The sequence below is a fragment of the Ictidomys tridecemlineatus genome, chromosome 15, assembly GCF_052094955.1.
Source record: "Ictidomys tridecemlineatus isolate mIctTri1 chromosome 15, mIctTri1.hap1, whole genome shotgun sequence".
Taxonomy (NCBI): Eukaryota; Metazoa; Chordata; class Mammalia; order Rodentia; family Sciuridae; genus Ictidomys; species Ictidomys tridecemlineatus.
The window spans coordinates 48,506,153-48,519,583 of NC_135491.1; the positions used below are offsets into that span (position 1 = coordinate 48,506,153).

Sequence of the window (13,431 nt, forward strand, 5' to 3'; positions counted from 1 at the left end):
TATATAAAATGCCATGATAGTATTATTATATATTGTTTAAACTTTTGGAGGTGGGATAGAATGCTACACAAAAAAAATGAATTTAGACGGAGCTGTCCAGGAGAACTTTTGCAGTGATTGAAATGATCTACATCTGTGCCTAGATGTCTGAGCCTTAAAGGACGTCTACTATTTGGTATATAGGAAATTTAAAGCTGTGTTAAAGTGGATCTTGAATAAGACCCTTAGGCTTCCACATGGCTAGTATCTTTCCTTGTCTCAGGATGGGGGGATCCTTTTGGAGAGGGACAGCGGACAGCTCTGTACTTTAGCATCACATAGAAATGGTTTCCAAGGAAGTTATTAACTTTAAAACAGTTTGGCAGGGACTGGACTTTCAGAGGGAAAATCGGAAATGGTGAGTCTATCACAGCCTGTTCCCACACTGGCCCACATCCTTCTGTGCACATGTGCTACCTTGGAAGGTTGACACTGTTTTGGAAGGTTGACAGAGGCAAGCCTTTTCGTGAGAGCTCCCACACTCTTGAGGAGTTCCTAGAGTGGCTTGGGTTTGGACATTAGAATAAATTTACTCCTTTAAAGTCACATATATACTGACTTCAACCAATCCAACCGACAAAGGTAATTGCTCGAGTATCTTAGATGATGGAGCCACACAGGCTCCACTCAGCTCAAGGGAATGGGGAGATTCAGTTCTGACATGAAGGAAACTTATGTAGTGAGAAACACGTCAACAGGTGGAAATAAGTTGGGTGTGGTGGTGCACACCTATAATCCCAGGTACTTGGGAGGCTGAGGCAGAGGGATCGCACGTTTCAGGCCAGCCTGGACAACTTAGCAAGACCCTCCCTCGAAAAATATTTTTAAAGGGCTGGGAGTGTAGCTCAGTGGTAGCAATGGTAGCTCACCTAGGTTCAGTTCCCCAGTGTGCAAAAAGAAGACGTTGTAAACAAAAAGATGAAATGAAAAGGTCTCTCAGATGTGGACAATTAAAACATTAAAAAAGTCAGGTGAGGCACATACTCATACTGAGGACTTCTGGCTGAAGGATCAGAGTAAAAGAATTATTTGCTCAGATCCTAGGGTGATGCATTTGGCTTTATTATAACTTATGCCTTACACAGGAAAGGGCTAATGGCTGAAGAGGATGTAGGCTTAGTTCATCATCTGACACCAAATATTATTGTGGCAATTTTTATATATGTGGTTTATATACATAGATAATAACAAACATATAAAATCTATAGATGATTATGTTCTTAGGTTAGGCTCCTGTAAGGATGAACATTTACTACAGATAGAAAGGGAAAATTCCAAACAGAATCTTATTTTGGAATTTTAGTATTAATGGATGGAAGCTTCTTGGATCAAAGTCTTCATGTGATAGGAAATGCTGTGGGAAAATGACATCCAAACAGAGCCCAGCTATCCACTGCACTTCAGAACTTGCCCTGTACAGAGTCTGTTTAGGGTTTGTGATGGCTGCTAGTTGTTCTGGCTAAACCCATAGGTAATCACCCAACCCTGTTCCTGATTCCCTCTTTGAATCCGCTGGGAACTGTCTCTCTGTGGAATGTGCTTCTGAACTCTTCAGTGAAAGACCCACTTCCCTGGCTTTTACTTTCTCTCCCCTTCCCAGTGGGTAAAATTCAAACAGGGATGTTTATGGACTTACTCCACTGATACTGTTTGGTGTCTAATGGGCCTCCAGGCCACCAAGTCTCTGAGGTATTCATAGATAGGAAGATCAAGAAGAGAGGCAATCCCCGATGTAATTGAAGGGATATGCTGCTCACACCAGGTCTCTGAGTCTCTTTTCTGCACAGGAAAATAGCACAATTCTCTGCTGGAGCACGTGTGGGCACAACTCACACCCAATGTGCACAACTGCAGACACAGTTAAGGCTCAGAAGCATTCACAGAATGTGGCTGAGGTTAGAACCAGGTGGGGACAGAGCCTTCTCCCCCCTGGTAGACTCGCTCAGAGGGTTTCCAGGAAGACAGAAGGTCCAGGGAGAGGTTGCTCTGTTCTTGTTTGGATCTGACCTGGAGGTAGCCCAGCACATCCATAGTATCACCACAGACTTCCTGAAGTCGAGAAACCTTTTCATAAGGCAAGGACCAGCGCCAAGCCTGGGAAACGTTGAGGGCATTCCTGGCATTGGTGTGGAAGGCATGCTCTCCCATGCCCTTGCCCCGGGTGATGTTAACCACCCAGTTCTGGAGATGGGGCAAGAATTTCAACCCCACATATTCATACATCCGGGAAGTCTGAGCCAGTGGGGCCCGGACTAGGTCCTCATAGCGGATGAGCAAGTAGCGCTTCTGCAGAGCTTTGGGCAAGGACTGGATGGCCTTGTATATGTCCAGCTGGCTTTTGCAGATGATTTGCATCGTGTAGTACGGATGGTCTTCCTTTTTGAGTTTCTGCCAATTCTGCCCCATCACAATATGACTGTCAATCATGAGGTCTGCTGTGGTGTGTTCTCGGGAACGGAACACAGCCCGCGGGTCCCGGACCAGGTGCACGATGTGCAGGTTGAGGGAAGGGTCTATCAGCAGCTGGGAGAGGGGCTGCAGGTTGAGGAAGCGCACCTCCTTGAGTACTACGTGGCTGTAGGAGCGGCAGGCCTTCTCCACCACGGCGAAGGGCTGTTTGTTGCACAGGGTCTTGCAGTGAGCGTGGAAGGTGATCTCCTCCCTGGGGAAGAAGTCACAGGCAGGTGGGGAACACAGTGCCCGGCTTTGCTCCCACTGGAAGAGACTGGACTGTTTGAGGGGACCAGGTTTCATGTAGGCATCAAAGACACTCATGTCACACAGAAAGACGGAACGCAGTAGATCCCGCACGGCCATGTGCAGACTCCAGGCAGTGCTGTCGGTGAAGGTCATCCACACGTGCCAGGCTGGCTCCATTAGGTAGAAGACGTCTGGGTGCTGCCCAAAAAGCTGCCCCACGAAAGAAGAGCCAGAGCGCCAGGAAGACAGGATCAGCACATGCACAGGCTTGGGCTCCTCCTTTCTATACAGGGCGCCATGGTTATACATGTGGAAGAAGAGAGCAAAGACAGCCACCTGGGAAACCAGGAACAGCAGGAGCCTCATTTTTTTGAGCAATATCATTGTGCTGAAGAGGATGACCTTTAAGGAACAAGCAGAAGGGACTGAATCAGGCTGCTGTTTTGGTACCTGCCTTCCATTCTCTTTCTAGCCAAAGCCACCTTCTCCCTGACACCTTCCAAGGAGCAACGTGGAAAGCTAGAACATTTGTGCAACCAGTTGCACAAATTCCTGTCCTGACCAGTTCCTGTTCCTTGCAGTTAGTGTGTCAATAAGTTTTATATATTTTGGGGTCTTTAATTCCTCCCCCTGGTCTTTCTTGGGTAACCAAGAATTCCTGAACTCAGCCAAGTTTAATCAACATAGGAGAAATGACTGCAGCGGGCACCCTGGTGGCTATATGCCTTCACACAGGCCACAGAGGCAAAGCTTAATTTCAGTCTAACCCATGGATGCCTTGTGATTCTCCTGAAGCTTAAGGAGAGGAGCCACCCAGCAAGGAACACCCTGAGGACATTTCTCAACCAACACCCCCAACTTGAGGGAGATTGCCTCAAGCTCTTTTGTCATCTCCTCCCCCATTTTTCATTAAGCGCAGGACTTTCCACTTCAGTTCCCTGAAAAATGGAGCTGCAAGTTATAAAACTGCTTGGCTTTAGAATTGTATCCTCAGCAGAGAACCAGATGCCCATGATACCTGTCATCTGGTTCTCTCTGATTTCGTCTCATCTTATGGGACTAAGGACATGGGAGAACTGATCCAATGGTGACCTTGGGTCTGCATAGGTAATGAACAATCTATCTATTTCAGTTGCATTGTTGTCTCCTTATCAGCTGACTCTGAAAGTGTGCCAAGCAACACTCAGCTGTAATAGTGATCCTTATGGCCATTTTGTCACTGCTGCTGCTTGTGGAATGCTTGGCCACTCGACACAACCTATTCAGGGCTGCTCAGTATGGTCGAGCAGATAGTGCATTGCATGACCCTAGGGCATGCCATCTCATCAAGGATTTAGAAACTTATTATAAAAAGTTCTGTAGGTGATGGCGAAGTATCTTGGTCCAACAAGGTAAATATTATAAGATAGTTTTCCAGTTGCTAGATATAAAATATTTAAAGAAAGGATTTCTATTTTGCATCAAAAAAACATATAGACTGGGAGCAACCCTGATTCTTGTGACATTCAGGGGTTGCTTCATATGATTTTTTTCCTTTGGAGATTTTAACTCTTTCCCACATGACCATAGATCATTTTGGGTAACTTCTTGATATAAATAACAATTGAGAGATAAAATAGCTATTATATATAATACAAATATTATTAGCAGCAAGTTGCTAATTAGCATAACCCTATATACCCAAGAAATTCTCCCTTTTAGTTTTTATATAGAAGAGAATCTATTTCTGGATAGTAACTGGAATTAGATGTAGGGTTTGCTATTTTCCTGGTGATGAGTTTTATCACCAAGTTTTTAAAAAAGTGTTTGATTTTGTTTTTGTTTTTTGGGGTACTAGGGATTGAACTCAAGGGTACTCGATCACTGAGCCATATTCCCAGCCCTGTTTTGTATTTTATTTAGAGACAGGTTCTCCCTGAGTTTCTTAGTGCCTTGCTAAATTGCTGAGGCTGGCTTTGAACTCACAATCCTCCTGCCTCAGCTTCCCGAGCCACTGGGATTACAGGTGAGCACCACTGCATCCATCTAAAAAAAGGTTTTTGATAGGTAATTCTCACATGGTTCAAATTGTTTTGAAAAATATTATTTTCATGGATATTCCATAGACTCAGAATTTAAAACAGGGCATTCCTAAGATTCTGCATGCAGAAGAAAAGATACGGAGTGCTTACCAGTCAGCAGCCTTGTCTGTCACACCCAGTCTTTAACACACATGACAGAGAAGGGGAAATTTTTTTGACAAGCAGTTGTGTCTATAAGGGAAGTCTGTAGTCACATTTTAGAAAGACCTACTTGTAAATAGGGATAATGATATATTTTTTAAAGGGTCACATCTTTTTTTTTCCCCCAAGGGAAAAAGAACAAGAATTTACTAGTTGCTGAACTGGTAACCTCTTCTCTATTTACTAACAGTTAGTATTTATATAGCTTGTAGGATATGGTGAAAAATCTACCTCCAAAACCTGTCCCCCATCTGCCCATTTCTCAACTTGTCCCTAACATAGCAATTGGGTTTATTTTTTTTATGTGTAATTTCTTTTGCTTTATGCATTCCCCAAAAAGTTCAAATGTATATATTTTCTTAATTTTTTCCCTCTTTAGAACACAAAAAATATGGGGCTGGGATTGTGGCTCAGTGGTAGAGTGCTTGCCTATCAGGTGTGAGGCCCTGGGTTCGATCCTCAGCACCACATATAAATAAATAAAATAAAAGTATTGTGTCCAACTACAACTAAAAAATAAATATAAAAAATTATTTAAAAAAAACACAAAAAAATAGTAAGTTATTCCCACTGTGATGCACATTTTTTTTTAACTTGTGAACATGTCTTATGGGAAGCTTTCCCTGGTAGTATATAAGGCATTTCCTCATTCCTTTTTACTACACAGATTCTATTATATGGATACACAATGACTTATTTAACTCATTTTCTTATTGATGGGTTTTGGCTTGCTTTGCAGTCTTTTACCATTTCAGATGCCTCAGTAATGACCTTTATGTTCACATACCTTTGCACACGTAAACTAAATACCCTGAAGTGGAATTGGCAAGTCAAAGAGTATGTGCATGCTAAGTTTTGATATCTATTGCCCAGGCAGCCTTCATACTGCTCGTAAACCATTCTCTATGTCCAGAGCTCCAGAGATATTTGAGAATAGCTTTTAGAGGAGGAAGATGTGACTCCTAGAATTTATAGCTTGTTTCCTGAAGAGGTAGAGCTTACTTTGCCAGCTCATGGGCTTCCCTTGGAAGTCCCCTGGACCTTCTGGGAAATGGGTAATGATCCATGCCATGCCTTGTGTGGCAGTGGCAGAAAATCCCCTTCTCTTCCATCCATCACAACAGTGCTCTTCCTCAGGATGTGCCAGAAGGATCCAGGGAGGATCTTCTTTCTTTTGTGGCCAAAACAAAAACGTTTAAAACTAAACAAATCCCCCTCCTAAAATAACCATGTTGCTCTCTGCCTGGGAAATGCCAATGGATGGTAATTCCTGCCTTGTAGACTTGGCCCTGTGGATTAGAAGAAGGCCAACTAAGTAGGCTCCTAGTTCTTAAACTTGAATTCAAGAGGAAATGATTAGAAACTAGAAAGTTACTGATAATGGTCAAAGGATGCCCTCTCCATCCTCCACCCAAGACAGATGCATCTTGAACAAGAGCTTCTGCTTAGGGTAACATGAGCAAGAGAAACGGTTTGGAACAAAGAGAGGAAACCATGGAGCAAAAGAGAGAGGAATCTAAGGAGAGAAGAACTTGACCTGTATGCAATTATAAGGAGACTGTTGGTAGAATTTTATACATAGAGCCTATAATCACTTTAGGAAAAAAGCTGATATTTCCTGGCGATTAGGAGAGCAGACACCTTTCAAAGTACGTCCTCCCTCCTTCCATCCCAGCTGCAGGCTGACTTTGTCCTGTGGGGCTCAATGGCCTTGTGCCTTCTTTGCCTGCCAGCTCTGCTCCTGGTCCCAAGCCCATTCCCTCTGCAAGCTGGAGCTTGACCTTCTAACTCTGTTAGAAGTTGTCCATAGTTCTCAAGAATTCCTACAGAAATCCTCTAACTTCTTTCTTTGATTTTACTCTCCATAAGCACTTTCCCTGGCCAGAAAGAACATGCTTTTGTGAAGTGAGTCCCACTTTGGACAACACATGGTGGGGCTGCCCAGGCCACCAGGGAACACTCTAGGGTGTTCTGGCAAAGCTCATCTGCAGAGACTGTAATCAGCAGTGGAGGTGGATGCTTTGGAGCCCTGGCAGAGGTGAGGGGCTGTGGGTCACCAGTGTGCTTAGGGAGGCTCAGTGGAGAAAAGGAGACTCTTCCGTTGCCTCCTTGAATTGCATTCTCATTGCCAGAATTCCCAGCCTGCTCTTCTCAAGCAGGGCCTTGGACAGTACCCTTCCTCTTCTGTCTCTCAGCTCTCTCCCATCATCCACTGCTGAGCTAAATTATATTTCTAAAACACAAGTGTGTCACTCCCTGCTGAAAAATCCTCAATAACTTTTCAACATATATAGGGCTAAATCAAAGTCCCCAAATCTCTCACTCTGGGTCCTTCAGGGCCTGATCTTTGATTTCCTGCCACTCCCCTTCTTTTTGGTACCTTAGAATCCAGACTCAACTTTAAATTCTTCCAAAACTTCCCTGTTATTTAGGAGTCCTGAGACCTTCAACTACAGCTCTTCCAGAGTCAGCCAACCTTCTTCCTTTAAGAAAGTTTTTCCTCCTCTTTCCAAATGTACCTCTAGCATCCATCCCACTCTAGAGGAATTAGCTGTATGTGAATGTCTCTTCCCACTGAACTGCAATAATTTAAGGGAGAGTCTGTCTTGTTTTTCTTACAGATCCATAACAATTTGGCGAGTGATGAGGATTCCTTAAACACTTTTCAAATGAATGAAGAAGTAAGTAGTAAGAAATCAGTAAGTAGTTGAGTGTGGGAGGAGATATCATCACTGTTAGAAGCAAATAACCCAACAAGCTCCTTCTCGAAACTGAAACTTATCATTTTATAGAATGCATACAGACAAACTTTAGTATCAATGACTACATTGAGTACTAAAGCACATAACCAGTACTTTCTCAGGTGTGGTATTAATAAAATCAGGTGCATAGTTTTGATATCAGATGGCACACTAAAAATATTTTCCTACACTGATCCTGTAGTAGTTAAAACTAAGAGGAAAAACAACATTAAATTATTTTTAGAAATTTTATTAAAATGAAATAAAAGCCCCATACAGGTGACAGGCTGCCTTGTTCTAATCAGTTCAGTTACTAGGTAGACAAGGCAAAACAAACATCAAAACCCCCAAACTCAGCACATCCCATCACCCCAGAAATGATTTGAACCCGTATTGCTCCAGTGATGGGTGATTGGCATCAAACTGAAACACAGTGGACAGCCTCTAGTTGAAGAGTAGGAAGGATGTTAGGATTTTGAAAAATATCACCAAAGGGGTGGCGATAAGGTACAGTGACCATGAAAACACCAGAACAATGAGCCTCACTGAACAGTCTGATTAGAGAGGGCTGAAGTTTGGATATCCCCATAATCATACTGTAAAGACTTTTAGGAACAAAATGAGAAATTCTGTGAAAAAAAAAAAAAAGATAGCAGTTTAAGAAGCCTGAATCCCGGGGGCTGAGTTGTAGCTCAGTAGTAGAGCACTTGCCTGGCATGTGTGAGGCACTGGGTTTGATCCCCAACACCACATAAAAATAAATAAATAAAATAAAGGTACTGTGACCAACTAGGAGAAGGAGAAGGAGAAGGAGAAGGAGAAGGAGAAGGAGAAGGAGAAGGAGAAGGAGAAGGAGAAGGAATAGCAGCCTGGATTCCAACCACTTGGCATATTGCTAATTTAGATTCTCCAGTGATATTCTATCCCTGCACCCAGATATCAGGGATGACAGAAGATGCCTGTACAGCTGAGGGAATGGGGTTGTGCTGGGGACACCCACCTTAAAAAAGAGCCTGTAGACTGGGAAATCTGAAGAACTAAGTTCCAGGGCAAAGGGTTTCCATACATCAATTTTTTCACTAGATTGAGAGTGCCAGGGGACTGAACTTTTGTCTTTGCCAGTGCTGTGTCCATAGTGCCAAAGGCAATGCCTGGCATGTAGTACATGCTTAAGAAACATCTATAAAGGAATGACTGAGTGAACAAACATTTGTAGAGGTTGTTTTACTGTTTGAGATGCCCTCACTGACCCAACAAGGAAGGAGGAAGGTTGGACAAGGTATTATTATTATCATTACTTTTTAAAAGGTCAACTCATTTATTTTATTTATTTATTTTTTTTGTGATGCTGGGGATTGAACCCAGGCCTTGTGCATGTGAGGCTCTACCAACTGAGCTATATCCCCAGCCAGCCCAAGGTATTGGTTTTTTTTTTTTTTTTTTTAGAGAGAGAGAATTTTTTTTAAAGAGAGAGTGAGAGAGGAGAGAGAGAGAGAAAGAATTTTTAATATTTATTTATTTTTTTTAGTTCTCGGCGGACACAACATCTTTGTTGGTATGTGGTGCTGAGGATTGAACCCTGGCCGCACGCATGCCAGATGAGCGTGCTACCGCTTGAGCCACATCCCCAGCCCCAGAGAGAGAATTTTTTAATATTTATTTTTTTAGTTTTTGGCAGACACAACATCTTTGTTTATATGTGATGCTGAGAATCGAACCCCACACATGCCAGGCGAGTGCGCTACGGCTTGAGCCACATCCCCAGCCCTTGTTTTTATTTTATACATATAAAGCATTCAAATTCCAATTAAAAGTTCCAGACTTGCTCAAGACCATTCAAGATAGAGGTCTTCTACCTTAGCTGACATGCTGGCTCTCTAACTTAATCATATTTTATATCTGCATGGTGTTTCATGATTTTCAAAGCCCTTTGAGGGTTAGTCATGAAAATAACCCAATTAGAAATTTTGGAGTGATGAGCCACTTTCTTATTTTTCAGAATTTATTCAGTTTATTTGTAAACTGAACTTTTGATTGATTGACTCACCAGCTATAATAGCTCTGCCTGGCTCACAATGCCCATCTTTTGGGTCTCAGTTTTCAGTGATCACACTACACTGCACCTAAGCTCGAAAAAACCTTCAGCTCTCTATGCCTCTCCCATCCCCAGCAGAGAGCAGGAGAGAAACTGTGGGAATCACAGAAGCTTGAGCTCCAAAGCAGGATCTGAACAGATCAGATGTACCAGGGGACAGTTTACAAATGTACATCAAAACAGCCCTGCCCAATTCTAGGCACTTTAGGGATAGGGTCAGGCTTGGTGGAAGAGCTAATAGTACGAGGCTGCTTTCTACTCAGAAGATGCCCCTGGTGATTCGGATACAGATTCACCCTCCCTCCCACCAGCCCCTCTAGCCAGCCAACCGGATCCCAAGCTTTGCTGCCAAGTTATCTGATACTCTGATCCCACAGCCCTGGGATAATTCTCTTCTTACCTTATTAATGGCTTAGGCTTCCCACTGCTTTTGAGAGGCTCACTGCTAGCCGAGCTGATCACTGTTCACTGACTCACCAGATCCCTTCACGGCTTCCTCCTCCTCCTCCTCCTCCTCCTTTTCCTCCTCCTCCTCCTCCTCCTCCTCATAAAAAAGATCCACCTTGCAAGAGGCTTGACAAACCACTGGCTCCCTGGAAGCTGTGACATTTATAACTTTAACACCAGTGAGACTCAAGGGGTGGGGAGACTCTACAGCATGTGGGCAAAGCAAAGGAGGACGAATTCTCTCCCCCGCCTGGGATGTTGCCTGGAATGTTGACTGCTCAAAGGTCAGCTCTCATGGCAAGGTAGAAGCAGAGAAGAAGCAGACTTAGCAGATGAGTTCCCAGGGACATTGCTCGTTATAGGCAGAATTGCTCAGAAGGTCTTATACCTTACTCATATCTTTTTTTTTTTTTAATTTCTAAGGAGAAAATGTGAAGATTGTTTATGCCTTGCACTTCTTTGCTCCCTCCACCCTACAGAGGTAAAATATCTTATCCTCTGTGTCACATCCAACATCTTTACCCTTCTCATAAGAGGTAATAAATATGTTCTGGAAGGACACAGATGTACTGGCATTTGGTTGGAGTAAAGGGGACAAAAAATTTCCCTTTAAAAAAAGAGAAAAGAGTCATTATTAAGGATGATAATGTCTTACTAGCTGTGTGCCTTGAGCAAAACACATACCCACTCTGAGCTACTTTACATGGTTGTTAAGAGTCTAAAACAGAAGATGCATGTGCAGAAATGGAAACTGTGATGCAGCATAGAAACCACAGACTTTCAGAGATCTGGGCAAGTTACTGCATCTCTTTTGAGTCCTAGAATATCAGTGTAAAATAAGGGTGACAACATCCACCTGGTAGTGAACGTTGGGATTAATACAAAGTCCCTACACAGTATTATGACAATAATAAAAGTTTTAAAGCAGTAGCTATTATTGAATAATAATAATATACCTCTTGTTTATTCCTGGGCTGCTGGCTCAATTTCCAGGCTCTGAGAGAGTAGGCAAGCATTGTGTGAGTTCTGGGACTCTAGGGTTTGGATGATTTCCATCAGCTGAGTCCCCTAAGGCCTTATCACTGCACAAAGGACAAGAACCTGTGAGGTTGCCACGTATTGATTTCAACTGTGCATCTCTTCTTCTCTTCCTGTTTCTTTCTGGCAGAGAGAAATTTCTCTTCCTCCCTGTTCTGTGCAGGGAGATGTAAGTTGAAGAGCCAGAGTAGGTAGCAGTAGTTCCGTTTTTATTCTTCTTTTAAAACTAATACTTGTTAAGTATAAAAAGTTTGAAAATACACTATTTATAAGGAAGGAAATAGAAATCCCTTGGTAAATTGCTGCCCAGAGAAAATTGCCATTGATAATTTTCCTGTTCATGTAGAAAAGACAATTTTAGACATGCTTTTCTTTTATTTTTTGCTCTATTTAAAGATAGTTTAAATTATGAAATGCAAATAGGTCATAAAGGTAAATTTAACAGGGCTGGGGTTGTGGCTCAGCAGTAGAGCACTCGCCTCACACATGTGAGACCCTGGGTTCGATCCTCAGCACCACATAAAAATAAATAAATAAAATAAAGGTATTGTGTCCAACTACAACTAAAAAATACATATTAAAAAAGGGGTAAATTTAACAAAGGAACTACCACTTAAATAACAAAAATAAACCAAAATCAGAACAGCACCAAAGCCACCCCCTTCCCTCACAGACCTTCCCAGCTCAGCGCTCAGGGTGGCTGCTCTCACAGTAAGCAGGCCCTTGCTTCTGCGTATGGCTTCCCATGTGGGCATCAGTGGATCAAACCCGCAGACATTCTTTTGAGCTTTTCTTTCGACCATCACGCCATTTCATATAATTATCTTTTTAAAAAATTTCTATGTAATGTTCCTTATACCACCTCTTGTGATGTATCTTGTTAATGGGCATTGGGATTGTTTATAGTTGTGATTGACTTTTTTTTTTTTTTTTTTTTTTTTTTTGGTACTGAGAACTGAACCCTGGGGTGCTCTACCAATGAGCTACCTTGTTAATTTTTTTTTTTGAGACAGGGACTTGCTATGTTGCCCAAGCCAGACTCGAACTTGTGATCTTCCTGCCTCAGTCTGCTGAGTTGCTGGGATTACAGTGCACCACTGCACCTGGCGTGACTGGACGTTCTTGACATGTACCCTGGCACACATGTCTACTGCAGTGTCTCTTGGGGATGCTGGGACACAGTCCATGTCGGGCTTTGAGGTTTTTACTTCATGCTATTTACCCATGTCAACTAATATATTTCGCAGATGTTATTTTGACAGGATTTATATTTTGGTTGTAGATGGACACAATACCTTTATTTTGTTTATTTTTTTTAATGTGGTATTGGGATCGAACCCAGTGCCTCACACATGCTCAGCAAGCGCTCTCATATATCAGATACACAAATTGTGTTTTATTTCAGAGATCCCTGCAATAGGCTCTGTATTCTTCATGCACTCTCAAAACATGGTGTGAAGACTGTTGTCTTTCTGGAAGCACCATTCCAGAGAACTGGATTCTCTATCCCTGCCCTTGGATCTTCACCACCTTTACAGTGTGGGCTCCACGTGAATGGTGACGAGACCTTGGGTCAGACACTCATCTAGTCTCTGATTACTTTATATCAGTTTCTGCTGGTTGTATCATCTAGTGCTACTGCTTTTATCTAGGCCATTGTTCCTCGTGTACTGAGACTGGAGTTCCTTTATGGCTCGACTTGGGTACAGGTCTTTCCTGCTCACAGTGGCACTGAAAGGTCAATGAGTTTTTTCTTGAGTTTCTTTTCATGTGGGGGCTCCAACATTCCTCATTTTACTGTGTACATCAGCCTACAATGTGGATGTGAAGACCTGAAACTTTTGAGTGATATGAAACTCTCTATCTTTGTCACCAACCCTACATTACTTACCAAAGTCTGGTGTCTGACGGGGACTGTGTATTGGCTAAGTGGCTGGATTTAGAGAATGGATTTAGGGGGACTAGACCTTTGTGTTTTGGCTAAACTTCTACATGTTTGACCTCAGCATCATAGTGATCCAGCACCTTCTGAAGAAGTGTCTGCAAACCAGGAAGATAATCTTGGGTGCTATAAATCTTTTTATCAAATTGACAGTTGTTTTAAATAGAACTTGCTTCTTTGAGTTGCATCCTGGGGGTGGACACCTGT

At 42.7% G+C, this 13,431-nt stretch overlaps 1 protein-coding gene across 1 annotated transcript; it reads right to left on the bottom strand.

Annotated features, from left to right (window-relative positions):
- Positions 1-1,079: 1,079 nt before the first annotated feature.
- On the bottom strand, positions 1,080-10,312 carry Chst4 (carbohydrate sulfotransferase 4). The gene is made up of 2 exons (XM_078032629.1): positions 10,198-10,312; positions 1,080-3,141 (listed from the first exon to the last, which is right to left on the bottom strand). Exon 2 carries the CDS (start codon positions 3,121-3,123, stop codon positions 1,936-1,938), a length of 1,188 nt encoding a protein of 395 aa, XP_077888755.1. The 5' UTR covers positions 3,124-3,141; positions 10,198-10,312; the 3' UTR covers positions 1,080-1,935.
- Positions 10,313-13,431: the final 3,119 nt, after the last annotated feature.